The following is a 27987-nucleotide window of genomic DNA, read 5'->3' on the forward strand; positions in this document are numbered from 1 at the left end:
TGTACTGTTGATGCCTGCAACAACGGTGTCGACCGGTATGATTATATCTCGACCGGACGACCATTCTATCTGAAAATCACAATGCGAAGAATCTTGGAAACTATGAGACCTCCTAAGTGGCTATTTGCCATGGCCAAAAAGAGACATTATGGTAAATGCAGAAGATTGCTCATGTTTTCCTGCAGTTGCGGACAGTAGAGAAGAAACTTCGATGGCTGCATCAAGTTTCATAGTGTAAATGATGAGAGTTGAGTTGTGTTCTGAAATTTTGAAATATCACATCATGTCTGTATCAGTTCGTTATAGTAATCTAGCCGTAGTGGCATATTGTACCTACGTATATACAATAGATAATTTTTCATACTTAAAATATATTATAAATAAAAAAGATAAAATAGAATTGATGCAATGGCATTAAAAAATGATGTTGATTCACCTTTGCAGGGAGAAAAAAATAATTATAATTAATTTTTAAAATTGTATAATTAGGGGTATAATTGTTATGCTTAAAAATTGGTGTGGCGGTGTCACTGACCTCTGTTGTGAGTGTAAAGAGTCTTTTTTTTAATACCTGTCGTGGCAAACCATGATATAATAAATCGCAGTCAAGTTACTATAAATTTTGAAAAGTTGAATGAGTTAGTTATTTTATCAGTTGAAGGAATTTTTGGAGTTCACAAAAATTAATACAACAGTGTCGAAACTGTCATTTTGTGTCTATAGTATTTATTTTCTTTATAATAGTGCATATATTTGCATAGATTGTAGATGAACATGTGAATTTGGTACTCCAATAAAATTTCATTGAAACATTTAACACAATACTATTGGAGTAAGATATATACCAAAAATTCAAATTAGTAATAAAGTTGAAAACCAAAAATCAAAACCCTCATGAGAGGCAAATTACAAAAATGCCCTCAATCTCCTCTTTTTCATCAATATAATATTTCTTTAAATATATTCAAAATCATAATTTTCTTACTTTAAATCATTACACCTAAACAACACACCAAGAATTAAGACTAAAAAAAAAAGGGATAGGGGTAGAATTGTCCAACTGAGGTGAATGAATTTTCACCTCTAGCTCCTCTTCTGTGCCGTTACATACAGTTCTCTGTACTGTCTACTAAAGTCGCTTGAGACTCATCCTCATAGTTTCACATCAATAAAAGACGGAACGCGACTTACCTTCAAAGTTCATAATTCTTTACCACTATTGGTATTTCAATTTCAATTTCAATTATTACATCAACCCATCAGCCATTAATTCTCTCAGTTCGAACTGTACAGAATCAAAAATCAAAACCCAGAGCCAGATATAAACAACGAGGGCCCTTCAATTTTTGAGCTGAGAAGGGCCTGAAATTTGGGGCAGTTTCTGAGGAAAATGGACGATTATACGAGAGAAATGATGGATTTGAAAACCCTGGTCACTCGTACTCTCGAGAAGAAAGGCGTTCTTGCCAAGATCCGGGTTAGCATTGCTGCTCTCTTTATTTTTCTTTTTTCTTTTTTTTTCCTTTCGTCTTTTTTGTGGTTTCTCTTATTCTGTTGTAATTACTCAGTTTGTATGTTTATATCTTTCTTCTGTTCGTGGGTATGGAATTTGAGGGCTTTAAATTGTTGGGCCTAGGAGAGAGGTTCAGGCGATCTGGTAATTTTAAGTGAATTATTCAGATATTTTTTTGTATTTTAGAAGCTGTGTTTTAGTTTTTGTCAAAATAAAGGGTATTCTTTTTGGTGTTTGTGTGTGTGTGTGTGTAGTTGATGGCAGTATAGTGTGTGTATTTCTGGTTGTACTTAATTCTTGCTTATATGTTAGCTTCAGATTTAGACTAGGTGGAAAATTAGATAATGGGATTGCATGCTATTTGCATCACATGTAAGAGGGCGTCCTTGGACCTTTTGCTGGGATTTTAGTAAATGGCTGTTCGTATGCACAGGCTTTCTGATTTGATTGTCGCGACCCGTGCTTGAGGTTGTTTATGTTGTGCGTTCTAATTATACTTAGCGTTGCAGTTTCTTAGCTTCTTTCTTGTACCAAATTCAACGTGTGATTTGGGTTGTAAAGAGTTATAGTAGTCCGTAGTTGTCTACTGGTCTGATTCTTTCATGGCTAACCTTGTGGAAGAGTTTCAAAGTGTTCTCAGATTTTACTAGATAGACATACAACATAAGTAAAAGTGGAGTTCCTTATAGTATCTATTTGTTGTTTCTGAAGATTTGCTAGAACCAGTAATCCAATCAACAAAGTATTTGTAGAGACTTATGATGAACATGCATATACTTGGAGCTAATTATGGAAAAATGTGGCTTTCTAGTTCGTTTTATACTAAATGCTGAAAATTCTGCACTCCTTGGTTATTTAGGCTGAACTGAGAGCTAGTGTGTTTGAAGCGATAGAAGAGGAAGATAGAGTGGTGGAGAAAGAAGAAGGACTGCCTCCTGCACTTTTGGGTAGCTGCAATGACCGTGCAAAGCAACTTCACAACTCTCCTTCAGGTTAGATTCAATGATGTGGTCTCTTTCTTTTCATGCTCATGACCTGTTGAGCTATATGAATTTGTAGACAAATTAGGGAAGAAGAAAATCTTTGGTGACTTGATATATGCAGACATATATTTCAATATATTATTACTAGCTAACTTTCATCCAAGTTCTGAATGTTATGGAAATTATGTTTTCCAACTGCTCAAAAGTTCTATCAGGAATTATGCATTTGGACCTCTTATTGTACTTCAAGCTCCCTGGGATTTCTTGAGCTAATATGCTTTTTCACTATTTTTGTGAGTGCAGGAAGGCTTCTAACTGCACTGATATGTGAATATCTGGATTGGGCTCAATTAAACCACACATTGAAAGTTTACTTACCAGAGTGTAATTTGGTATTTCCGCCATGTGCTGCCACTTGTTCCATTTTCTTAGTCAGGTTTATTATTTATGGGGTACAATTTTGTTAACCTTCATTTCAATTTCAGCCAAAGGATTCATGGAAATCAGAGTTAAAAGAATTTAGCAGCAAGAATGGATACGATCTTAATCGGAACGGAGATAGTGGGCCTTTGCTTTTGGATGTTCTTGAGGGGTACTTAAAGTATGAGGTCTGATGAAGAGCTGCTTTGTATACTATCATTCTTATTTCGGCAAACTGAACAATGCTATTCTTATCTCTAGTTTCCTAGCTTAAATTGTTAGATGAGGTGTTAGCATGCAGCTAACCGACATGGAATTTTTCCAACTCTCCTCTAAGGTTTTATGTTTCTGAACAATTAACATGCTTGGTATTCATAAAGAAGCTTCACACTGATGTCAGAGTGATGTATCTTCCGGTTAATGTCAAATAGTAGCATATCATTAATCATTTTCAGTTCGTTAGAAGGCGTTCACTTTTCTTGACAGTTTGATGTGTGTTTTTGCAGAATTTATCTCAAGGAAGGGGTAGCAATAGGAGATTGACCACTGCAGATGCCGAATCTCTACCCAACCTGGAAGCTCGAAACATGAGGAGACCTTCATCATCATCGGTTGCAGGAGGTTTACCTCCACTAGGAAGGTTCATTGTCAAAATCATTTTCTGTTAGTTTTTCTTCTTTAGCTTGGTTAGAAGTTCAGTTCTTAACTTCTAGTTCATGTGATGCTCATTTCAGGCCTCTTCCTGTTTCACAATCATCCGGTCAGTAGTAAATGTGGTGTGAAGTTGGTACATCAATCAATTAAGTGTTTTCTGTTTTCTGATTGTTTATTTTTGTTACTTTCTTATTGCCAAACTTTCAGAACGTCGAGGCGGGTCATCTACTTCTGGCTACCGGAAGGAAGAATACAATTGGAGATATGATAATGAAGAACTTCCAGAAGACGTAATCCGTGCTTCAGCTGCTTTGGAAAATCTGCAGTTGGATAGAAAAGCCCGTAACTTAACCACTTCTTGGAGGTTTGTTTCTGTTTCTTGATGTTATCATGTTTGGTGTTTCTTCATTTATGAGGTTACTTGGTTTTAGTAAAAAGCAGATGGCCTGCTTTAATGAAATCTTTGGAAAGTGTTGGCTGATGTCATATTGTGATATAAGCTGGCATTGGCTGTTGCTATAGCTTCAACCAATTAATGAGTTAACTGTTCTTTCTTGCATCAACATAGCGGTAGAATCATGGATGAATGAGTAATGTCAATTAAATGATGTGGGCGCCATTAGCCCTCACGTACTAGTTGTAAGGGTAATAGTGCAAAAATTCAGCAAAACTGTAACTTTTCAACTGTCATCTAGAGCATATGATTTGAACTGAACCTTAAACTGGTGTGGAGGGAGTAAAGAAATTTTGCCTTTTTTACAAAGTGGTCTAGTTGAAGATCATATGACCAACATTTCCATCCTGGATCAGCTGTACTGTTAATAAGCTAGTTTTCGGTATAATATTCTGTTTGTCGCTGGTTAAACTTCTGTTCTGATCAATGGGATATGGGATGGATATCAACTCTGATTCCTTAACTTGGTTGCAGGCATGCTGGGGATGGAATTTCTGATGAAGCCAGCAGAGTAGACCACATGTAGTCATATGATCTTTCCTGACTAAGTTTGCTCGTTTTTATTGATCCAACAATGTTTTCCTGGCAATTAATTCCATGTAATATCAACATGTGTTTGTGCATTTGCTGTTTTAGTGATTTTTAAAGCTTTCTCTCTTTTCCTTGCCTTCATTCTCGCTTTACTCATTTTGGTTGTTCTTTTTTGCTGTTTTCTCCTTTTTATCTTAACCGTAGCGTGAAGATTGTATTTACACATTACTGATTATTGCTCTCAGCCGAATGTGTGGCTTATTATTGATTTGCCTATACTTATGTAGATATTTCGTCGTTTTTCAATATTTACTTGTTATGTAATTATATAAACCAGCAGACGGTGGAAAGTTATATGTAGGAAAAATTAGTGGATTTCGTAATTCTCTAGCTCGATATCGCCATTTGCTACCGGTACTGCTACTTATTCCCCTTGCCTTCATTTGTTGTGGATGCGATAAATCAATAATGCGCGTGGATGGGTGATATGATGTGCAGAAAATTCAAGTCGCTGCATATAGCATACACAACTACCTGATCCGCAGATGATTTCGTGCCATTTATGTAGGTAGTAATGAACATGGGCGGTGAGGTGACCATCATATCAAAATATAATAATGTCATCAAGGGAACTGTTCTAATATAATGTACGACTTGATTTTCTATGCATCTGGATTATTGTCCATATGGTACGTTGTGACTGAAACAAATATCACATGGGCTGTGCCATCGCCAAATTATAATGATAGCATAAGGTAAATTACTGATCAACACTTCAGTTGGCTGTCTATGGCCTATTTTTGAAGAAATGGAAAGATTACATATGCTGGCAGTATCTAACTTTTTATGAACTAACAAATAATGACATAGTTTCGCATCTTACATTGTTGTAACCTGAGGTAAACATAGTCACCACCCTCAAATACTCTGTGTTTTGTCCTTGTCTGCCAAGTTTTTCATGCAATGCTAAGCTTCAGTCAAATTGCCCCTCAAAAGCTCTAACATCTTCTGTCTCTCCTTAAAATCCTCAGGGTGGTGTGATTCCCTCCAGAACTGGCTCGTACTCTATCAGTCTCGAAGTAGATTGGTAGAGCGTGTAGCTTATAAACCCGTTCGTGGAAAATTTTAGCAACCATTTCAGTAGTCTAACTATGAGAAAGAGAGATGAAATGTGCATGTTTTATAAGTCTATCTACCACCACCAAGATAGAGTGTTTCCCTACGGATTTGGGTAGCCCTGCTGTAAAATTCATGCATATATGCGACAAGGGTTGGGTAGGTACTTCTTCTGGTTGCGGTAAACCCGGATATGGCACATTTTCGGACTTGGATTTTTGACGTATATCACATTTCCTGACCCATTTTAGGACATCTCTTCTTAAATTTTGCCAGATGAACATGCTTCTCACCCTTTGACATGTAGTGTTGATCCTTGAGTGGCTCTCAGTAACCGAATCATGCAAGGTCCTTGCTATGTTTGTTAAGTAACACTTACTTGAATAATTGGCCACAACACTTCATCATTATCTTAGCTTTTCCAAACCCCAGTAATATAATCGAGGTTACATGTGCATAGTCACCGTGCTCTCTTTCGGATAGGGCATCATCGGTCCTATTCTCGCTTGCACAAATAAAGGGTTTTTGTGAAGTCAGGTAGTGCTAAGACTGGTGAATTGGACATTGTTATCAGCCTATCAAATGCATGAGTAGCTTCAAGACTCCAGTTGAAGCCATCCCCTCAGCTCTTTAGCATTAGTATGAAGTGGCCATGATCTCATGTATTCTAACTTTTCAATCTGCTGCAACTCCTACAGTTGCTATAAGATGCCCCAGATAGTCAATCACTGTCCTACAAAACTGCACTTGCTTTTCTTTAGCATAAAACTAATGAGTTCTCAAATCATCAAGTGTTAGTTTCAAGTTCTGCATATGTTGGTCCCTATTTTGATTGTTAACCAGGATATCATCATGAACATAAACTTTATTGCATCTGAAAATCGAAACACAATAAAATTGTGATAAATGAAGCCATATATTTGATAGATAAAAATAGGCAAAATATGGTCCCACTAGATAGGGTCATTCTCACTTTTGGTCCCACGCTTTACGTGTTCAACATTTGTAGTCCCAAAATCCTAATTTTTTAACATCTTCAGTCCCACTCCGTTAAAAACTGACGGAAACGACACATGACTAGGTTGAAAACTGTGGCTGCTGGAAATGAGAAGGCAAATTTATCTTTTTGGAATTCTCAACAATAAACTGTGGGTGCAAGGGCACAATGTGTATTGTACAATATGCAATAATAAGATAAGTGAGTCGCACAATCACCTATTTTTCAAATGCTCCTATGCGGTTGCTTGTGTTAGGCAGGTACAACGGCGTATTCAATGGCGATGGCCTTTACAGAACTGGAACGAAGGTGCAAGGGAGAAATTTTTAGTACTGCTCATCGAGTATTGTTTGTGTCGTTAGTTTATCATATTTGACAATAACGGAATTTGAGATTATTTCAGCAAACCATAAGGACCCGAAGGCGTTGGTAGGTTTAGTGCTTGAACAAATTCTCATTTTGTTGTTAGTCAATATAGACCGGAATCTATAAAAGTCTTAGCAGTTTGTAGAATTTGGATAATTGCATGGAAGGCCTCCATTTTAAGAGCTTTGTTGTAACCTCATTTTACATATTATGAAATTTACTGTTCCCCAAAAAACTATTGATTTAAAAGGAAAGTCTTTTAAGTAAATTTAAAATCTATATTAATTATTTTTTTTGCTTTCTTATATATTTATAATATATTGGGAGTATTTCTAAAAAATTTCATTTTCAGAGAATTAATTTTTTTAGAGAAAGTTAAAAATTGTAGCAGAATGAAAAGTGGGTATTGTTTGTTTAAAAAAAAAAAAGTAGATAAAAGTTAAATTGTATAGTGTTTGAGAAAAAAATCACTTCTAAAATACACTTAATTGATTAAAGACCGTTTTGTCCCTATGTGTTGGAAAGTATACTATTTTTTGCTTATTATTTCCCTTGTTGTTTGTCAACAATAATTATTTTTTTAGAAAAAAAGTATATTTTATTTCGATTAGTATATTTAATATTTATTTTTTAAAAAATATTAAAAAGTATATATTTAATTTAATAATGCTCCACTAAGTAGTATAATTATTGATTCATACACAATAATTAAACTTGTATAATTATAAAAAAAATATTTATTAATTAATTAAATAATAATATGTGAACGAAAGAATAAAATTAGATGATATAACAAATAAAGTATAAAAATTTTAAAATATTAAATATATAAAAGTGGTAAATTTAATTATAATTAAATTATTTAAAAACTCCAATATCCACTTTAAATATACAATTTTAAAAATAAATTAAAAACGGTAAGTTGAATTAATATTATTATAAAAAGAGTATAACAGTAAAAATAAAATTGAGTTTATCTATAAAAAAGCCAAAGTAGATAGATGCACCTGAAAGGTGCATCTATCTTTTGACTTAAAAATGTTTTTTTAAACGGTTTCAGAAATAAAAATTAATGTCCCAAATACTTCAAAAGTGCTTTCTGAAAGCCGAAAGCTAATAAATATTTTTTTTAAAACACTCGCAAACACTCCCACAGAATAATAATATTGATCGTACATCAGCAGAACATAAATCTCCTTATTGACATAACATGATCATTTCTCTGCCTTATGAACTTGTCATTTCTTGAAACATTAGAGGCCATTTTTGTCATTTTGGCTATTTTGAGTTCAAATTTATAAACCATGTACCATTGTTGTGCACAATTTCACTTCATACCACGTACTTAGATAGGTCCTCGGGTAGAAGTAAAAAATAAATCAAACTCTTTCATATTCGATTCAAATTAATAAATAAAAGTTGATTTGAACTCGATTCGTCAAAGTTAACAAATCCAACTTAAAAAAAAAATTATTCAGTAAAATTTAGAGTTCGACTCCAGCTTGATTTGATTAGTGTAAAAATAATAAAATATATTTAAAACTATCAAATTACTTGAATTTGACTCTTGTTTGATTCAATTCAAGCTCGTTTAAGCTCACTTAGAACAATAATTAGAGCAAATTCAAACGTAGTTTCTAAAGCTGAATAATAAATCAAACAAATTTGACCAATGGTGCATTCGGTTCGATTCGAATCATTTACTGCCCTGTCCCTGAGTGATCATTGAACTACCGAATATGAATAGATGATGTTATGAAGTAAAATACTAATATCACCAGGTGCGATCTAATGGTGCACGACTTCTTGAGTAGGCGCCGGCTGGAACGACATAACATGAGGCCACCATCAACATGAGCAAAATATGGGCAAGTTTGCACGTCGTTGCACACATCAGGCACATATCTGTATAAAGAATAAGTGCAGATTCACAACAATAAACCCGACATGCACCCCCCAAAGCATCGTTTGATAATTATAATAAGCTTCATCTTGAACTCAGAACTGCACATACATTGAGTTTGATTAGGGAGGTATTCATGCCATCAGAGTTATGAGAAACTACAACCTGAATACTCTGCTGTACACGTCGGCTGAACTAAACATTAGCTCCCCATAACTTGGAAAGTACTTGTTGACTCCTCCTAATCTCTCCTTTCTCTGAAGTTCTGTTTCACTATTACGTGGGACCTCATCCAGACGATGCTGGTGGCCGTTGGTATTGGAAATGCGACCATTTGCATACTTCTGCTGTGATGTTGGAGTGAAGAAAGAGGGGTTGTAGTTTTGGTGTTGATCAACTAGTCTTGGATGTAAACCATAAACATCGTCTGCTCCAGACAGCCCGTTGCCCATATGACTAGAATGACTCAGTTGTTGCTGCATTAACGGAGTTTGGGTAGCAAACATTTTAGAGAATTTTGAGTTTGGATGTGCAGATGTTGATTGGGACATCATAAGCCAAAATCTGGATTCATCGTCTAGTGCACTCAGGCTTGGAACACCTGTTGGCCTCATTTCAAAGCCTGGGGTTGTAAACCCATATGTCTGTTGACCTTTACCACAAGTTAATATGGCAGGAGAAGATAAATTAGCATTCTCGAGGCTGCCACTGAGTCTTGTTGGAGATGGTTGAAGCAAAGTGCTGGAAAAAGGGGAAGCATTAGCCAAACGACAACCTGCAAGGAAACGAAGGAAAACAAGAGACTTCACCAACAGTGACAAAAGAGAAAGAGAACGGCACTGCAAATTGTGTTTGTGTTGTGGGAATTGACAGCACAAACCTGATGAGACGCGGGGTAAACGGCTTGTTCTCTCACTCGACGAAAACCCTGGAGGTGGATCTCTAGATGGCACTGAGAACCCAGGCGGAGCCAAACTTTGAGGCCTACTTACTGCAAGAAGAGATAAATGAGGATATCAATACACAATATAAGGCAACAAAACGGATTATCAATGAGAAGCCACTCAGATATGGTAAAACCATTAGTCGAAAGTGGACCTTCCTATTAGGTCAAATGCATGTCGACAAACATTATTTTCCTTTCATTGCAGACCTGAAGTCTTTAGATATCAAGCCTGATGGTTTTCTTATGGATAAATCATATCCGAATTTTAATATATGAAACAACGTAGCTATTCTTTTGCTGCCCAAGAGGTAAACCAATACAGTTGTGTTTCATTTACCTGGATATTGTGGCTTACACAAATACTGCTCTTTGTTATCCCCATAATCTGGAAGGATGGACCTAGGCATTTGACTTGCAAAGCCATCTTGTTTAATGAATGAGTACCCTGATAGGTCACTATTTAGGGAACTCCAGGAAGAACCGCCCAAGCCATCAGTTTCATCAAGCAACTCAGACGAAGCGTTAGTCATCGCTAAAGAATATTCACATGAATCAAAATCTACCGACATGATATTTGAAATTATACTACTCTCTACAGCAACTAAAGCAGAATTCTCCTCGACATTGGTAAAGTTATCATCATCTATTCTTCGTAAGTGCTCAACTATTTCTTCATTGGAAAACGACTTGAAATTTCTATGAGTTCTATCAGATTTAGCAGGACTTGGAAACTTCAACTCCTGGCCTGAATCATTTAACATGGAATTTACATATGTGATAGGTAGAGAAGCCTCATTATCACGATTGTCTACAAGACTCTGATTCAGATTAAAATCATTCCCACTACGTGTCTTCTTGCAGAATAAAGCTGGACCACCTGAATCCTCTGAAAAGGTTGCAGGATAAGAAGGATGGAGAAAGAAAGTTCTATGACTTGAACCACAGGTGTCCTTAGATCCTTGGGTATTGGATAACAAAGAATCTCCTCTGAGTGGTTCATCTGGGCTATTTTTAAATAACTCATTCCTCATGTGATTAAATGAGGAGACCTTAAGCAGGTTAGGAACGGGATACGCCTCTCCTGCATGTATGTTTCCATTAATTGTTGCTGAAGATAATTCAGAACGTAGGTCTAAAATCCTCGCATCTTCAGAGCTGTTTCCTTCCTTTCCATGAGCAGCAGAATTAGACCGTCCGACAATATCTACAAAAGTTGCCAATTTGTGGGGTACTGCACTGGCTCCTTGCTTCTGTTTAAAAAAATGTGGACATGTTGTATCATAGGTGCTATTTCCAGAAACATGAGGAGCATCCTGGACAACAAAACCAAAGAAAGTTATTATACTTCATTGTAATAACAAACATAAAAAGATACAAAAATGGTACTAATCTTGGCATGCAAAATCGACCATGTTTTGACCATGTCTTAACAAATCTAAAATCAAGTGACACATTGTAAAAGTCACTTACTGATATGCCACTTCTTACAGTAGATTTGTCAGTAAAAGTACTGGTACTATTTTGAATATCACTAAGGGGAGGAGGCAACACGTTGCCGGAGCGCTTTACCACATTGTCCGTGGCACCAACAATTTGTTGGACTCTACTCCTTTAAGACCAGAAAAAGGAAGGGTCAAACCAGCACCCAAGTAGATACAAGCATTAACTTCCTATAAGACCTTTTTAGGAATATAAATCTAAAATATTTGCTCATAATTCTTTGCATAATAGATACCCCAATTGGTATAGAACAACCACAGTAAAGTATAACCAATGCCATTGTGTCAGCCCAAAATATGCATCAATGATATTGAATACACCCCCACAACAAAGGAACAGACACACGGACAAGGTAAACAGAACTAATGATCAACTTAAGAGCATGGCACTTCAGAACATGGTCATGATACCCATACATACAAGCAAATTGCTATTTCTGAAAGCTAGAACACAATGTTACTATCAATCTTCCTGTAAGAAAGAATAATTACCAAGCTATATACAACAATTACAAAAGACTAAGAACCACCGCATAAAAGCAGAAGTCCACGGGGGAAAATTATAAGACCATATTCTACGTCTTTCTCATGGGTTGCCATCTAAATAAGGTATGATTTCCATGCTCAAACGCATTGGAAGTTAAATATAATAAATATTAGCTCACATGAATTTAACTACAAAATGAATTTGGCCGAATATAATTTAATGTGCATGACAACTTTTTCACAAGTCTAGATATGCAAGCTCTCATATAAATTCGCCCCATTTCTTGAACAGGTGTTTGGACTGAATTAACAGAAGTAGATGAACTAAGCAAAGGACAGATCTGTCATAGGTACAAGTTGGAATACAAGGTAGGATCGGGAAGAGAAAAGTTGTCCGTAAGATACCTCGTGTGAACAGCAGCAACCTCATATTTTCCGAAACTATCTTCATTAGCCCCAATACTATGCAAATATAAACAGGCAGGATTGTTGCATGGCTGGAACAAGATAAAAAAACAACTATAAACAAATATTACTTCAAATATCAGAAAGAAGAATTTTAATGTATCCCTACCATGTTTTTCAGCCAAGCATGACAATATTTCGCAGTTCCAAATGAAGCTCTGCACAAGTAATATCAAATGCTAACATTATGAAAGTCTTACAGTAGTCTACTACATGATGAAAATAGGGAACAGACAAAATGCTTACCTCAAAAGTCTACCTTCCAGGACAAAACCATGAACTGATTGAATACATCTTAAGGCCTCTTCTTCTTTACTGTATGTTATGTATCTGGAAGGTCAAAAATAAAATAAAGACACAAGAAATACGATATATAACGAACAAATGTTATAGGAACTTCTTTATAATGTCAATACCAGCGAACCTAATATGATAGTTTTACACCTAGAAGCCATAGAGGTATAACAACACTCGAGTATTGAGTCTATTGACAGCATCCAAATGAGAGAATGCACATTCATAAGACATAGTACAATATGAATTGGTCACCAATTCAAGAAATTCAAGTACTTACACTTAATCATACGTCTAATAAAGCACATAGCACATCCGAGATTTTTCTAAGCTAACAAAATGACACTAACGAAAAAGCACACAATTATAGCCGTGTGAACAGTGGTTCGTTTCACTATTCATTAACTTCCAAATTTCCACTTTATTTGGCATGATATCTCGTTTGTCAAAGATACCAAATCATATAATTAAACGCAATCAGATCAAACTGAACCAAGGCCTCGAAGTTTAGGAAGCATAAATAACTATCAACTTAAATTCAAAGAGTAAAATGATTTTCTTGATCACCTAAACCAATTTGACACAAATCAACTTAATCGACTCACACACTGCATGTGTCATTGATAAACTGTTGAACGGCCCCACCAGATGTCCGTGAGAGAGACACCTTTGTCACTTTTCCGTACTGACCAAAATACTCCTTCCGCATCAGTACCTGTTTAGAAAATTCAACCTCTTTAGAACTGAAGAAGATAAAGCTAATGATTGATTAATAACTTGATGTCAAACAAAATAAAATATATAAAAACAGCTTCTTTTGGAGAAAGTATCACAGAAGCCTGACAGGAAAAAAGGAAAAGAAGAAATTGCAAAACGAACTGCTTTACATCTTCATCAGCTAGACTGAGAGGTAGTCCAATGACGTACGCCATTTTCCTCTGAATCACTCTAACATTTGTCAAATCCTTCTTTACTTCATTAGCTTTTGGCTTGGCCTTTGGTGGTTTAGCTTTCTTACTTGAACTTTTGGTCATTGTCCTATATCAACAAAGTCTCATACAATCTGTTAAAATCAATGCCATTTCAAATAACAGAGAACGATAAAGAGCACAAAAGAATAAGAACCTTTGACAATTTGCTTGCATTGCCACAATTTTCTCCTTGTCATATATTGTCCGACATGCTGGACATCTCCCCTCTGTCTCATCTTTCTCTGCCATGTCAATTATGTGATGCCAACACCAAACACAAACCTACAGAATGAAGAAAGGGATGCTTACAATACAAACTCATTAACCTTTTTAGGAATTGGAGCATTCAAATAACATTTTCACTCTTAATGTGAACATAGCAAAGAGATCAGAGTACGTAAGAATTTCTGACATGCACACACAATATTGTGGAAGAAGAGAATCAAGAGAATTGATACTAGGACAACAGATGGCAATTCAACAAATGATCAAATTTGTTGACTTCCTGACAAATCCTAGCTAAACCATAATCCCTCCAACCTGGCTTCCCTCTACTAGAGAACTTCCTTGCCAATATACAAATGGAATTTATGGCAATCACCAGATGTCTCACCAGACTGAAACCCTCCATATTTGCAAAAGCCCAAACTTATCCTGTAATCCACAAGCGAACTATCATGACATGCAATGGGTTCAACACAACTACCTAGTAGACCATCCTGGTTGCCGGCCCGAATCAGAAATAAAAGTAAACTAGAACATTTGAGCTCGCCAAACAAAATAATGTCCATGTGAAAGACAATAAGCCAATATAGCAGGGCATATCATCAAACTCATAAAAACCTCAATAGCCAATCTCACAAACAACTAAAGATAACAAATCAAAGATCAGTTAGACGTGAATCTACAAAATAAACTGTCACATATTAAAATAGTAGCTTTTGGCCCAAAAGATGGATATATTTAAGTAAAACATGACACCAAAACACTACTGACAGCAATTGCCTGTCCAATAGTTATTCTAGTAGTCCAAAATTAATATCTTGATCTAAAGCACAGCAAAAGTAGGGGATTATATTAAGAACACACTAAAGCTCAAGACAATAAACCAGGCAAAAAAAGAAAATAACATTCCTTACATGGAATAATCAATACCTGATAACCACATTTGCAAGGCATGAACTGCTGATCTGTCCAATCCATCTCCTCTGCGCAAAGTGGACACCTCTTCTCTTCTTCGTTGCTCATCCTTACGTTCAAGCCCCAAAAAAAATTTCTGTAATAAAGAAAATAAAACCAAAAACAAAAGAAACCCAACAAAAACCATCCAATCAATTATTTATTCCAATCAACTAATAACAATAAACACCCACATGTAACCCAGACCCACATTGAAAAATGCAAACGTATTTCGCCCCCTTGCGTCCATATAAACCAAAAACAACAAAATTCAAACCCCAATGTGAAAGTGCAATGTCAACCACAAAAAAAACTCAAAAAGATTGCAACTTTTTCGTAGTTTTCCAAATCAGAAACACAATGCATTCTCTTAATATAAACCCAGAAATACAACCCGAAACCATCCATCCTGAAAATGTCATTCCAATACACGTACTGCGACACACCAACAGACGTATGCAAAATGAATGCACACAACCTAATTAAATTAACAAAAAACGATAGGGTTTTGAGATCATTGCATTTAAAACTAAAAAAAATACTTACAGGAATTTTATCAAGAACAGGGCAGCAATGTGGAGAGAGAGAGATAGAGATGGAATGTGTGTGGGGAGAGAGAGAGAGAGAGAAACAAGAGACGCGAGAACCAACTCGGGGGAGTCTGTACGGCACAAACTGATGATTGAAAACCACAGGATTAAGAAAGACGCCCTTTAATGGATGATGCCCCCATTCTTCCTTTCCAATACAAAAGATTCCTACATACATACGTGCATTTCTTTCTTGTATTTATATATGTATGTATATATTCATACACACACTGACACACACATTTAGTATAGTATAACTCATATAGAAATCACACACACACGTACGTGTGCATGCATGTGTGTTGAAAAGTATTAAAGTATGCGTATGTCCTAAATCCTAATTATTATTGTATTCTTAAGACAATAAGTCAACGTACTTTACATTGCAACTTTGCAAAGTTTAATGGGATAGGGGTGTTGACTACTCTTAATCATTTGTTTGTTTGAACTCTCATTTTTCTATTATAACTTTTTATTGGGATAATTACATTTCTGTTCCATAAAATTTAATGTACTTTATACGTAAATTTTTTATGGTGTGAGAAATTGTATCTATTACTTTTAAAATTTGCTTCCGTCTAACAAATAAGTCCATTCGTTAATCAAAATTTATCGAATTTGCTGATATTAAAAAAAAATCAGAAAAAAATCTATATTTATTCTGAATAACTTATTATTGATTTCTTGCATGTCAAATAATTTTTTTATGACCAAATTACCCTCATACGTGTTCATGTATTAATGCATGTGATAAGGTATATTTTCCTCGTTATAAGGGTAGTTTAGTTAGGAAAAAAAAAATTTTGTTACATGGAAAAAGAATATTTATTTAACATGCAATAAGTCAATTGGGGTAAAATTCAGTTTTCATTTAATTCTTTTTTGTTAATATCGGCAAATTTAGTGAATTTCGACTAACAAATGGACTTATTTGTTAGATGGAAGTAAACCTTTAATGTAATTTCCAAATACAAGAGGTTTAATATAATTACACCAAATATCAAGAGAAGGGAGTTTAATTTCCTTTTTATTTATTTTACTTAAATATTTATTAGGATAAATTACAATGAGTTCATCTGAAATTTGATATAATTATGCAAATACCCATCGTTGTTTAAAAACTGACCAATAACTCCTAATTTTAATGGTGATCTAACAATTATCCCAATTTCTTTGTCTCTATTAGATTTTCATCTGTTGTTTGTAGTAAACTGATCAAAAATGTCCTAGCATATTATGAATTGCAATTCCACTTATACTTTAAAATTTATCAAATTATTTTATGTAGTAAGTGGGTAATTATTTTTACAAATTTTTAAAATTTTCATCCACCTCATCTAATTTTTTAATATTTTTTAAATAAAATCTACAATAAAGGTAAAAATTGACAATTTCACACATTCATTCAAAGATTACATGATTTCATCAAATATCAAAGGGTGTTTATAATTTTTCAAACAATCGATCAGATATTCGTAATTATGTCAAATTTCAGAGTATATTATTGTAATCTACTCCATTTATTGTATACATAAAATAGTTTTATTTTTTAAATATATAAATGCTGTTAATTTTATAGACAAATTACAACCGTCTCTCATGAGATTTTGGATAATTATGAATACGCCGTTATTATTTGAAAAGTTAGAAGTCCCCCACTCAAATGAAAAATAATTTGTGTAGCCCCTGCACAGTGAGATAGAAATTACTATTTTACTCTTACTGAATTTTTTTTTTTGTTAAAAAAAATATTTGACAAAATATATAAAAAAAAATATGAGGATGATAAATGTAAATAATCGATAGGACATATTAATTGATAAAAATATTTTAAAATTTTCTAAAAAAATATATAAAATTTGAATTTTTATCTAAAATAACGTTCACCACAAAAAATGAATTTATTTATTATCATTGATTTTTGTAAAAATTTAGTTAGTAGTATCATTGAATTTATTTATTATATCTAACAATATTTATTTTTTCATGGCCATGGATTTCTTTTGTTTTCAAATATTAATTAACTACTCATTTTATATGTTAAAGTTTGAATTATTATTATTTTTTTAGTTTGTTTTTTAAGACATACCTAGATACTAATAGATTTATTGCAGTTAGGCATATGGTTTGATACTCAATTGAAATCTATCGATAAAACTCGCTTGAATTCGATTAGAAACTTAATAAATCAAAATTGAATAAAATTTCTATCCAATAAACTTTTGAGCTCGATCGCAAAAGTAATAAAATATAGGGTAAATTACAACGACCTCCCATGAAATTTGACATAATAGGAATATTCCCTTATTGTTTAAAAAATTACAAATACATCCTTAATATTGATGAAGTTATGTAATCATTAGATGAATGTATGAAATTGTTAACTTTGCACTTGATGTATTTTTTTTAAAAAAATTAAAAATCTAAAAAATATCAAATGGGGTGGATAGGAATTTTTTAAAAATTATCCACTTAATCATCGAAAAATAAGAAAACTTTAACAAATAAATAAAATTATAATTCTTAATATGCAGGGACATTTTGGTCAGTTCACCACAAAAAATAAATGAAAACCTAATGGATTTGGCTATTTGTTAGACAACCATTAAAATCAGAAGGGTATTGGTAATCTTTCGCACAATGGGGATATTAGTGATTACGCCAAATTTCAAGAAAATTCGTTGTAATTTACACTAAAATATATCGAAAAGATCAAATTACTCGAGCTCTATACATTTTTTATCAAATTAAAGTCATCTGAACTCAATTATATTAATAATTAAATTAAATTAATGCATTTTTTAAAATTTGATAATAATTCAAATAAATTTAAATAATAATGTGTTGGTCTAAACTCGAATTATTTACAACTAAATTAGAGGCCTATTGCACTTTCTCCCCAACACGACTTTAAAACAAATTGTAACCTACTGGAGCGAAGAGCACATAAGGGAGGGAGCATTCAACGTCTCCTGAATTCCTACACAAAGCAATGTACGCAGAGCAGCAGAAGCAGAAACGTTGAGAAATGAGGCTCTTAATGCTCACTTCCCGCACCAAAGCCATTCTCACAATCCCCACCCGCACCTCCTCGCGAAGCCTCTCCACGCTCTCCCGGAAACCTAATTCTAACCCCAATTTCTCCTTCTCGATTGTCTTCCGATGGGAATCAGTTTCTTCACAGTCTTCCTGGTCGTTTCTGCATCGGAGCCCTGGGTTCGCCGTGCCGAAATGCGTGTCCTCAATTTCGTCGTCCGCTGCGAGTACGGTGGAGTGGAATGACGCCGTCACAGGCTCGGAGATTGGTGGAGTGGTGGGGTTGGAGGAGGAGGATGAGATTAATGAGGCTTCCACTACTTCTATTCCCGTTAGAGCTTATTTCTTCTCCACTAGGTTCGAGTTTTCTTTTTTTTTTTGGTCAGTGGTTTTGTTTTGGATTGATGATTAAATTGTTGATTATGGTTGTTGTGGTTGTGTGGCAGCGTGGATTTGAGGAGCTTGGTGGAGCAGAATAAACAGAATTTTATTCCGCCTTCATCTAGAATGACTAATTACGTGGTTCTGCGATTTGGTGATTTGAAACCTGACCCTAATGTAATTTTTTTTTTAGTTTGGCTTCCATCTATTATAGTTATTAGAATTTTAAGTTATGAATTCCCATTAATTTTTTACCGTAATTGCATGGTGACTAATCTGCCTAGGTTAATAACTGCCAGTCTCCTACAATAAAATGGCTGTATACATAGTGAAAATGCGAAGGATAATACTAGTGGTTTGTTTCAGATGTGTCTTAATTGAGATGGTGAGTTCCATTAATAGCAATCCAGTAAACTTGAATAGTTTTAGTTTTTGCGGGTTTAGAATCTGTCCACAATATCATATTAAATTGTACCATAATTTTTTCAATCATGATTTTGGAGTTTTCATGTGAGAGCTATGTTGTCAGTGAAAGAGGAGCAAATTGTTACCAGAGGTTTCTTAGTGGAATAGATCTGCATTATTCGTGTTTTGATATATCATTTGTCCTTGAATGGACCATCATTGATTTGTTATTTTATATGGGTTAGGTGAATTTATGAAGGTGATTCACCTCAGGTAGGAGTTTAGGTACTTCAACCTGTTACTTTCATGTTTCATTAAAATGCAAGTTGAATGCTTTCCGGTTTGTTTGGTCCTTGTATGGTCCTTAAGCTTATTTCTATTGAATACCTAGTAATACAACCTGGGATTTCATAGATTTGGAAAGTGGACTAGACTTTTTTTATACTGTACATCTCCGGTTATGAGCAAATATGTGCATAACTGACACTTTGCTTGCCTTTTTTTAATAAAAAAATATATATACATGATTTATAGTGGATGTTATTGCTCAGGGTTTGGGATCTAGTTTAGGTGGAAATGATTGCTGTTACATGGTAGTTTTCCAGTACGGCTCCATTGTCCTATTCAATGTCCGTGACCATGAAGTTGATGGATATCTAAAAATTGTAGAAAGGCACTCTTCAGGATTGCTACCTGAGATGAGAAAGGATGGTAAGCCCACTTGTAAAGTCAGATTTATGTTTTACGCATTGTTGTATCTAGCTAACTATTGTACTAATTATTCTTTCCTCTTGTGTCTGATGCTTTATTATGTACATAACTGCATGGAAAAGATAGGATATCTCAATTTACGAATGGTATAACAATATAAAATGAAAATAAAGTGCAACCACATGATATTATTCTATATAATGTGCAGTACCATCGACATGTCTCTTTCATAATCATATGAACTGGGTCTGCTCCTTTGTGAACTGCTGCTTGATGTGTACTGATTAAACGGTGTGAAATTTGACCAAGCCTCCACCAGACATCCGCCTTATGCAGTCATTTTCCCAACTAATAGTGAACTCTCTCCCTATAACCATGCCAAAAAATATAGCGGAAAAAGTTAATCACGAGGGTTTTCCAGAGATGCATAGTTAGGAAGAACTGGTTTCAAAGTTACATGTAGTAGCTTTCTGTAAACCTTTGGTTGGAGGGATATTAGAAGTCGATGTGTTTACTGAATTTGTTGAGTTGCAGCTTCATCGAGGAAGTTGCACTTTTGGTCCCACCACGATAGAGGGTGTTGCACATTTGGTACTACAGTATACAGGCTTAGCACATTTAGTCCCATAGGCTAAAAAGTTGTAGCATTTGGGACAAAAAATGCTACAATCTTTTACTCTATGGGATCAAATGTGCTACAATTTTTATCTTATGAGACCAAAATGCTTCAACTTTTTATCCTACAGGACTAAATGTGCTAAGCCTGTAAAACCAAAAGTGGAACACTCTATCGTGTGGGACCAAAATTGCAATTTTTCCCAGCGTCATCTATGTTGTCTTTCATAAACCTGATATGTTAAACGTTAATAAATACAGAAATTAGCGTATTTGTAGCTAATCTTAGTAAAGAGTGGCTGTGTTGTACTCTTTTTATGGTTCCAGTTCAGTTATGTATTCTAATGTGTTTTTTATTTGCTAATTTGGTGCTTATATATTATGTAGCAGTAATTTTTCATGTATATAACAGTATACTGCCACTTCTTCATACCTATTTCCCTCCATTTTATGAGTTTCTAACATGGTCCTTTAATTTAGAATATGAGGTGCGGGAGAAGCCAACTTTGAGTACATGGATGCAAGGTGGTCTTGATTACATAATGCTGCAGTACCTAAACATTGATGGGATCCGTACGATTGGTAGTGTTCTTGGTCAAAGTATTGCTCTTGATTATTACGTTCGTCAGGTAAGTTTCCTATACACTTTCACTGTTAACGAGTATGGCGATACCTTTGATTTTGAAGATATCTTATTTAGCCCTTTCTGTTCACTTCTTAGGTTGATGGAATGGTTGCAGAATTTACTGACATCAATCGGGGAATGGAAAAAACTGGCACCTTTACAATGGAACGAAAAAAGCTCTTCCAACTGGTTGGAAAGGCAAATTCAAATCTTGCTGATGTAATTCTTAAGCTTGGGCTTTTCGAGAGGTAATAATTTAAATTATTTGATGTAAAATTTTTTGATGAATTTAGTAGGAGATATGCACGTAGTGAGGAGTTAGAAAAAATTGCTTCCCCAATTGTGACAAGGCAATTTGATAATGCTGCCTCAATTATTAGACTGTGTTCCTGTTGCCCTACTGTATGCTTCCAAGTGGTCCTATTTGGAGATAGATTTAGGGCAAGGAAAAAAGGAGAAGAAAGGCTAGGTAGAATAAGCCATTTGGAGTTTGGACTGATTACTCTGTGTGGCTGAGTAGTAATAAGTTGCCTCTTTTTTCCAGATTCCAGAATCTGGAATTATTAGTTCATCCATCACATGCGGACAGGATAATTCTTCATTTTGGTTTACCTTTTCAGGGGATGACTTATTGTTGGAATTCTTGCCTTTGCATAATTAGAAAGTTCACTTTTATCACCTGTCTCTTGATTTATGCTTTCATCATGTGAATGCCATAGTCCTTCGTGGCTTGGAACCAAAGTACAGCACTCTCTTCAGCTAAATTTACAGTTTTGTAACTAGTTTGCATCTTCTCTAACTTGTGAAACTGAGGAATCTTATTACCTAATCCAGATCAGATATCGCGTGGAAGGATGCTAAATATGCTCAGATTTGGGAGTACCTCAGGGATGAATTCGAATTAACTCAGAGATTCGCAAGCCTTGATTTCAAGTTGAAATTTGTAGAGGTATTGCCCCTAGGAGTCCCTTTATACCTTCTAGTTACCATTTCCTTACCGCGTTGTAAATTATCCCTGCTTATGTTTTTCTTTACCCCTGCAGCATAACATTCGTTTCCTTCAAGAGATTCTCCAGAATAGGAAATCAGATTTCCTCGAGTGGCTGATTATCATCCTAATAGGTGCTGAAATCCTCATATCCGTGTACGACATTGCTCATAAATCGTCAATCACATCTTTATAGAATCCCCCCTTGATCATTTCAAAGATACGTACCACGCCTCATCCTGATTCCGGATTGGATATTTGTACATACTACTACAAAAATTAGCATGCTCTTTATATGCAAACTGGTTACAGATAGTTATTTCCCTTGTAAATCTTGACCCGTAGCCCCTATATTTTCACCACCACGAATTTGTACAAGTTTTGAATTCTGTAATTCATTTGCTGTCTAAAGGAAATTGAACTCTTCTCCCCTCTGAGGTTAAAGAAATTTGTGGTTGTTAGTGTGGCCCTTTCTTACAAGTATGTCTAGATGCAGAACAAGGCTGTAACTTCCTCAATGCTTTTCGTGTAATCTAGTGTTTCACCAAGATTGTACTTCTCAATCGCATCTGCACTTACTAAACTGGGTGCGCCTATCTTAATACCAGAACTATCTTTTGCTGTTGAACTGAGGGAAATGCTAATTCAAATCGCGTTTGGTCCCATTTGAACTAATTATATAGCAAGTACAATACATTTAGCCTTCAATTGGTGTATAGTTTAAAAAAATGATCAATCACATGATAAGTATTTTTTCTATAATTAATTTGGTTCGACCAAACTTGATTTGTGTATGAATTTTTCGAAGAACTATTCCGTGGAAGGTGGTGTTTGTCATGTTCAATGAAGTCTTGAAAATGAGAAGAATTTGTGTTTTCCCGAGTAATGAAATTAGTTTTGATCAAACTTGCTCGTTTTAATGAGAAGTTATCAATGTTTGAATAATACATTTCTTGACAAGATGTTAGTACGATGTACTCAAGGAATATATTATATATGTGTGAAGTTTTATTATTAATTAATGATGTATTTATAATTATAACTACAATTGCAATGAATTTACTTGTAGTTTCATAAATGACAGGAAATGTGTTTAATTAAACCAAATTTTAGGTGGGGTTTGTGTAATTTATCCAAAATTATTGCATGATCCTAGGAGTTTTTTTTCAAATTATGACTACGGAGTAAAAGATTATAATTTATACTAAAATTAAAAAAAAACATCATCTATAATCACAAATGGCTGTTAATGATACTATCATACTAATTTTAAAATATGACAATTTACTCCATTATTTTAGAATTTACATGTAATTATCTTTTTTTTTTGGAAAAAGAAAATAGTTCTATTTTATTTTAACAGCGCTACACTTTTTTTATTATGTCAATAATCAATTTTATTTTTGTTATTCTAAATGTAATTTATTGATTATATATTTTATTATTATTTATGGTATTTTTAAAATATAAAAAAATATTTATTATATACACAAAGACAATGTGCCAGGCAATGGGTGAAAAAAAAAATTAAAATGAAATAAAACAAAAGGCTGAAATGAACATCGTACATTAACTAACATTTCTTTCAAAGTTTGGTCATATAGAAACCAAATTTGGTCTTTATGTTAGTTAAATTAGATCCAGACCCAAACGCAGATCCATTACTATCGAATTATTCGGGCAAAAGGATACGGATCCAAGCCACATATGGGTAGGGTGAATGCCCAGTTCAGAAATATGGAAATGACAGACATAGCCCTGTAGACACGGTTAATTACGAAACACGCACAACTACTTGATAAAGTCCAACTCGGCGTGGGCACAACCCGACCCATTTCATTTCCTTTCCTTTCTCAAGTCTGTGACTGTTAAACCAAAATACTGACAGAATCTCCAACCAAGAACAAGAGAAGAGGTAATAATCTCTCGATTCCTTTCTTTCTTCTCTCTCTCTCACCCTCTCTCTTTTTTTTTTTTTTTTTTTTCAAGTCTGTGACTGTTAAACCAAAATACTGACAGAATCTCCAACCAAGAACAAGAGAAGAGGTAATAATCTCTCGATTCCTTTCTTTCTTCTCTCTCTCTCACCCTCTCCCTTTTTTTTTTTTTTTTTTTGGTTTCTTGGGGTTTTAAATTGAATGAATTGGCTTTAATTGTATGAAATTGTTTACGGACGATTTTCATTACATCGTGGAGGTGCAGTCGTGTATTGGAATCAGATTTTTGTCTTCCCAATTCCCATTCGTGATGGAAACTGGAAGAAAATTGCAGATTCGATTCTTAAATCGAAGTGGGTTTCCGAAAATTTGTGTAAATGTAGTCTTTCTGATGCATTTCAGTGAATTCTGCTGAGAATTTGATGCTTTTCGGTGAATGCTCTGAGAAATAATTGGGGGGGGGGGGGGGGGGGGGGGGGTTTAGGTGTTCCAACTTCGGTGAATGCTTATGTTTTTGTTGCACTGATTTATAGTACATAATGCTTGATTTCATGTTATGAGGATTTTGGGGATGGTAGATCACTCGAAGTTTGACATTTTCTTATCAAATTGAAATTACTGTACTGGATATAAAACTTCATTGGTCTGCAGTGTTTGTCGGATTTTAAGCTGTGGACTTTTATTGCGTAAGATGAGCTTCTAAAAGTGGTGGTAGTAACCGCATTTAAATTTCTTACTGTTTGTTAAGGATGGCAAGCACTGTGGATGCAGCCGGAGAACCTATCCCAACTTCGTCGGTTTTGATGGCCGCTGCGAAGCATATAGGGACTAGATGCCGAAATGAGAATTTAGCATTTTTGAAGTGCAAGAAGGATGACCCAAACCCTGAGAAATGCCTCGATAAAGGACGCCAAGTAACTCAATGCGTGCTTCACCTGTAAGTTAAATCATGATACTTGTAGGTGTGATGCAAGATAGATTCTTTCTACCCTTACTATTGTCTAATTGTTTGGCCGCTTAATGAATGTGATTATTAGAGCATTATATGGCAGCTACTGAAAGTGCTGAGCCATTGGTCTTAACATCAAAGTCCTATATACTTGACGTTGAAGGTGGCAGGTTCAGTCTTTTAAATTTAAAGTGTCTGATTTGAGATCAGTTGTAGGTAGGGGATATTTCATGGTTACTGATTTCACTGTTTTTTCTGTATTGAAAGCTGATCTGAAGTACGATTATCAAAATTATATGTTAGTACAAACAGAACTTAATGTTTATGCTTTTCGTCCAGGTTTTGGCTGCCTTATGAGACTGGTAATTGTATGGGGAAGTTGTAGCCAACACTAGATATTAGTTGAATGCTTACTACTGTTGACCTTTCATAAACTTAATTGGTTCTCTACACTTGAACTATAAGGGGTCCCTCTCTCCATCTTCCACACTCTGCCTTTCTTCTGTATTTTCTCCCTTTCTCTCTTTATATTTCTTCTTGAATTTCTCTTTTTCCCCTTTTCTTTCTTCTTTTCATCTAACTCGGATTTCTTTTCCTCCCTTCTATGGCCATGGCTGAGCCCCTCTCTGGTGCTCTCTGCATTATCCTACATGACCAATCACTAGAGAAAGACGGATGAGGGAGAAGGAATAGGTTAAGATACTCTTTGATCATGGCTGAAAATATATACATTCACAAATCATAGTAAAGATACAGAACATATGGGCAAACTTGTAGAGTTTTTCTTCAGGCCTGTTATTATATTCTCATGCAGGACATTAAGGTGAAATTTTCGAGCACTCAACTCACCTTTTAGATAATCAGTTTGTCTCTCCCTTTGAAGCTTTTGTGCTGCCCCCACGCTCTTCAATTTGTAGGGACAAGTTGCTCAGATTTAACACATATCTTGTAAGTTAGACATCCTATAATATGAAGATGCTTTCATTTAACGAATTAAGGTGAGTCAATGAAAACGCACATCAGAAATGCATGTATATCCTAATTTCCTAGCCTTAGAAACCTATTCCCTGTTTGGTCTACCCTAGCATCCCTTAATCCCTTTAAATATTTCCAGTTCCTACTAAATAGTGTTGCTGTCTTTTCTTAGAGTCAACCTTGGTTACAATTGATGTGTTTTTAGGTTCTCCTCTTCCTTTCATTGTGAAAGAAAGAGGGCAATCTCACATGAAATTGACCTAAATGAAGGAGAAAGGGGGCTCTTCCATTGTTTCGTCTTTGCTTTGGCCTACAAGGATAGAACTGAGCGATTGTCCCCAAGTTTCATACTATTTAAATATGTAAGTGTTATATATAGTTGTTGGAAGAATTTTATTGCTTTTGATAGTAGAGATAAATTAGATGTTATGTGTTTGATTTTCTGTATTCCATGTACTACTTGTGGCCTGATCTTCTCCCGGTTTTTCCGTTAACAGGAACTAGTTACGAATAAGCGCACCACTTGCAATAACACTTCTAGCTAAACCCATAGCTCTCTGCAACTAGACTACCTTTGAGCCAAATCCAAACCTGATCCCCAAGTTCAGCAATTTTTGCTGTATTAGAAACAATTTGAAGAGAACCAAGAACGGAAGATACCCACAAACAACGTCAATATTGAACATAATATGTGCATCTCCAGACTTAGATATGCTATAAATCAAAGTGTGTTATTCTTTAAAATGCAATGTCACAGACTGCCGCACCAGTTACATGACTTATGAATACTGTATTTGCATTTTTCTTGCCTGTGAGCATATGTAAAATTATACAGAACAGGAAGATTACATTAGAATGAAACTGTGAATCTTAATTCAAATTATTTCGACATGTAAATGCAGGTCAGGTTTGACCATGGTAATCAGAACCCATAATTTGATCAAAATGCCCATAACTAAGATCCATTATGAATCCATCTACTGTTGCCAACCCATCCCATGTGCATCATGTTTGGGTTAACCATCCTGTAGATCCGTAATGTAATTCATTCCCAATAGAGGCTTTTACATTTTGATCTATTTCTGAACCCCAGGCTGACCCTTCTGCAGTTTGAAGATTTCCATGTATGCATTTCTGTGGATATACTAGTATTCAGCAAGATCATCTTTCTTGTACCTAGACTTCTAGTTGAAGTGCTCGTAAATATGCAGTTTCAGGGACGAGAAACTATGATAATGGAACACTTGAACGTGTACCATCTTGAGAGCAAAAGGAGAGAACCCCAGACTGTCTAGTTTCAAACTACCAATTCTAACAGCGTTGTGTTATTTGTAGGCTGAGAGATCTCCACCAGAACTGCAACAAAGAACTGGATGCTTATGCTGGATGCATGTATTACCATACAAATGAATTTGAATTGTGCCGCAAAGAGCAAAAGGAGTTTGAGAAAGCTTGCCCCCTCTGACAAGGATAAGGAGCAAGACCCTCCGACCTTGTGAAACAGAATAAAATTACCCAACCATCTGCATTTTATCGGATTTTTTTTGGTCCAACGTACTTTTCATTGATCTATTCTCCGTTGTATGGTAGCAGAAAACTCGTTTGGATGTGAAGAAATGTCGCCTGTTTGAAGTATTGCAGAAAATCCATTGGCTAAATGCCATTTTACCCACCGAATTTTGTTAAATTAGCAAAAAAAAACCCTCTGTGTTTTGAAATGAGCAAAATCCCAGCAAATAAAATCCCATTTTATTATAAATTGACGGAAAGTGGTGTGGATGCTGGGTGGTGACTTGAGCCGTTTTGGTCAATATTTTTAGTCCACGTTGGACTAAAATACCCATTATATGAGTGTATAAGAGACTAAGGCATCTTAGATTTGTTTTTAACTTGTTTTGAGTAATTTTTTTATTATTTTATCTCTCTAAAAAAGTAAAAAATTTCTTTTAAATATATTTATTTAATGATTCGAAAACATTATATAAAATTTTTAATATT

At 34.9% G+C, this 27987-nt stretch overlaps 4 protein-coding genes across 7 annotated transcripts; 3 read left to right on the forward strand and 1 right to left on the reverse strand.

The window, feature by feature from the left end:
* LOC105161134 (protein TONNEAU 1a) lies at positions 1221–4831 on the forward strand. Its single transcript, XM_011078730.2, has 8 exons — positions 1221–1477; positions 2373–2505; positions 2800–2888; positions 2982–3104; positions 3423–3556; positions 3651–3676; positions 3778–3934; positions 4499–4831. Exons 1-8 carry the CDS (start codon positions 1391–1393, stop codon positions 4548–4550), a joined length of 801 nt encoding a protein of 266 aa, XP_011077032.1. The 5' UTR covers positions 1221–1390; the 3' UTR covers positions 4551–4831.
* Positions 8708–15559, reverse strand: LOC105161135. Its single transcript, XM_011078731.2, has 12 exons — positions 15324–15559; positions 14754–14874; positions 13753–13880; positions 13515–13665; positions 13233–13342; positions 12580–12663; positions 12443–12491; positions 12274–12365; positions 11354–11492; positions 10221–11196; positions 9818–9928; positions 8708–9712 (listed from the first exon to the last, which is right to left on the reverse strand). Exons 2-12 carry the CDS (start codon positions 14844–14846, stop codon positions 9096–9098), a joined length of 2550 nt encoding a protein of 849 aa, XP_011077033.1. The 5' UTR covers positions 14847–14874; positions 15324–15559; the 3' UTR covers positions 8708–9095.
* Positions 18298–22691, forward strand: LOC105161136 (sporulation protein RMD1). Its single transcript, XM_011078732.2, has 7 exons — positions 18298–18760; positions 18850–18961; positions 19741–19900; positions 20996–21144; positions 21237–21388; positions 21975–22089; positions 22184–22691. The coding sequence occupies exons 1-7, from the start codon at positions 18396–18398 to the stop codon at positions 22322–22324; spliced, it is 1194 nt and encodes a 397-aa protein (XP_011077034.1). The 5' UTR covers positions 18298–18395; the 3' UTR covers positions 22325–22691.
* LOC105161137 (NADH dehydrogenase [ubiquinone] 1 alpha subcomplex subunit 8-B-like) lies at positions 23924–27707 on the forward strand. Of its 4 annotated transcripts, none has more exons than XM_020693574.1 (4): positions 23924–24043; positions 24814–25002; positions 26195–26351; positions 27325–27707. In XM_020693574.1, the coding sequence occupies exons 2-4, from the start codon at positions 24815–24817 to the stop codon at positions 27397–27399; spliced, it is 420 nt and encodes a 139-aa protein (XP_020549233.1). In that variant the 5' UTR covers positions 23924–24043; position 24814; the 3' UTR covers positions 27400–27707. The 4 variants fall into 4 exon arrangements, with proteins under 4 accessions (XP_020549233.1, XP_020549234.1, XP_020549232.1 ...); XM_020693573.1 differs by lacking the exon at positions 23924–24043 and adding an exon at positions 24099–24174; XM_020693575.1 differs by lacking the exon at positions 26195–26351 and having other exon boundaries at positions 23940–24043.

This window comes from Sesamum indicum, linkage group LG4 (genome assembly GCF_000512975.1).
Source record: "Sesamum indicum cultivar Zhongzhi No. 13 linkage group LG4, S_indicum_v1.0, whole genome shotgun sequence".
Taxonomy (NCBI): domain Eukaryota; kingdom Viridiplantae; phylum Streptophyta; class Magnoliopsida; order Lamiales; family Pedaliaceae; genus Sesamum; species Sesamum indicum.

Bases quoted from the DNA above. Each gene is read 5' to 3' on its own strand.
- LOC105161134 (XM_011078730.2), top strand. From the start codon at position 1,391: ATGGACGATTATACGAGAGAAATGATGGATTTGAAAACCCTGGTCACT. The intron at 3,557-3,650 runs GTTCATTGTCAA...TGCTCATTTCAG, and splicing joins GGTTTACCTCCACTAGGAAG to GCCTCTTCCTGTTTCACAAT. The intron at 3,677-3,777 runs GTCAGTAGTAAA...CCAAACTTTCAG, and splicing joins TCCTGTTTCACAATCATCCG to AACGTCGAGGCGGGTCATCT.
- LOC105161135 (XM_011078731.2), bottom strand. From the start codon at position 14,846: ATGAGCAACGAAGAAGAGAAGAGGTGTCCACTTTGCGCAGAGGAGATG. The intron at 12,492-12,579 runs GTAAGCATTTTG...TTACTTGTGCAG, and splicing joins CTGGAAGGTAGACTTTTGAG to AGCTTCATTTGGAACTGCGA. The intron at 11,493-12,273 runs GTATCTTACGGA...CTGGTCTTAAAG, and splicing joins GTTGCTGCTGTTCACACGAG to GAGTAGAGTCCAACAAATTG.
- LOC105161136 (XM_011078732.2), top strand. From the start codon at position 18,396: ATGAGGCTCTTAATGCTCACTTCCCGCACCAAAGCCATTCTCACAATC. The intron at 18,962-19,740 runs GTAATTTTTTTT...GTTATTGCTCAG, and splicing joins ATTTGAAACCTGACCCTAAT to GGTTTGGGATCTAGTTTAGG. The intron at 21,145-21,236 runs GTAAGTTTCCTA...TTCACTTCTTAG, and splicing joins TTGATTATTACGTTCGTCAG to GTTGATGGAATGGTTGCAGA.
- LOC105161137 (XM_020693574.1), top strand. From the start codon at position 24,815: ATGGCAAGCACTGTGGATGCAGCCGGAGAACCTATCCCAACTTCGTCG. The intron at 25,003-26,194 runs GTAAGTTAAATC...ATGTGTTTTTAG, and splicing joins ACTCAATGCGTGCTTCACCT to GTTCTCCTCTTCCTTTCATT. The intron at 26,352-27,324 runs GTAAGTGTTATA...TGTTATTTGTAG, and splicing joins GTTTCATACTATTTAAATAT to GCTGAGAGATCTCCACCAGA.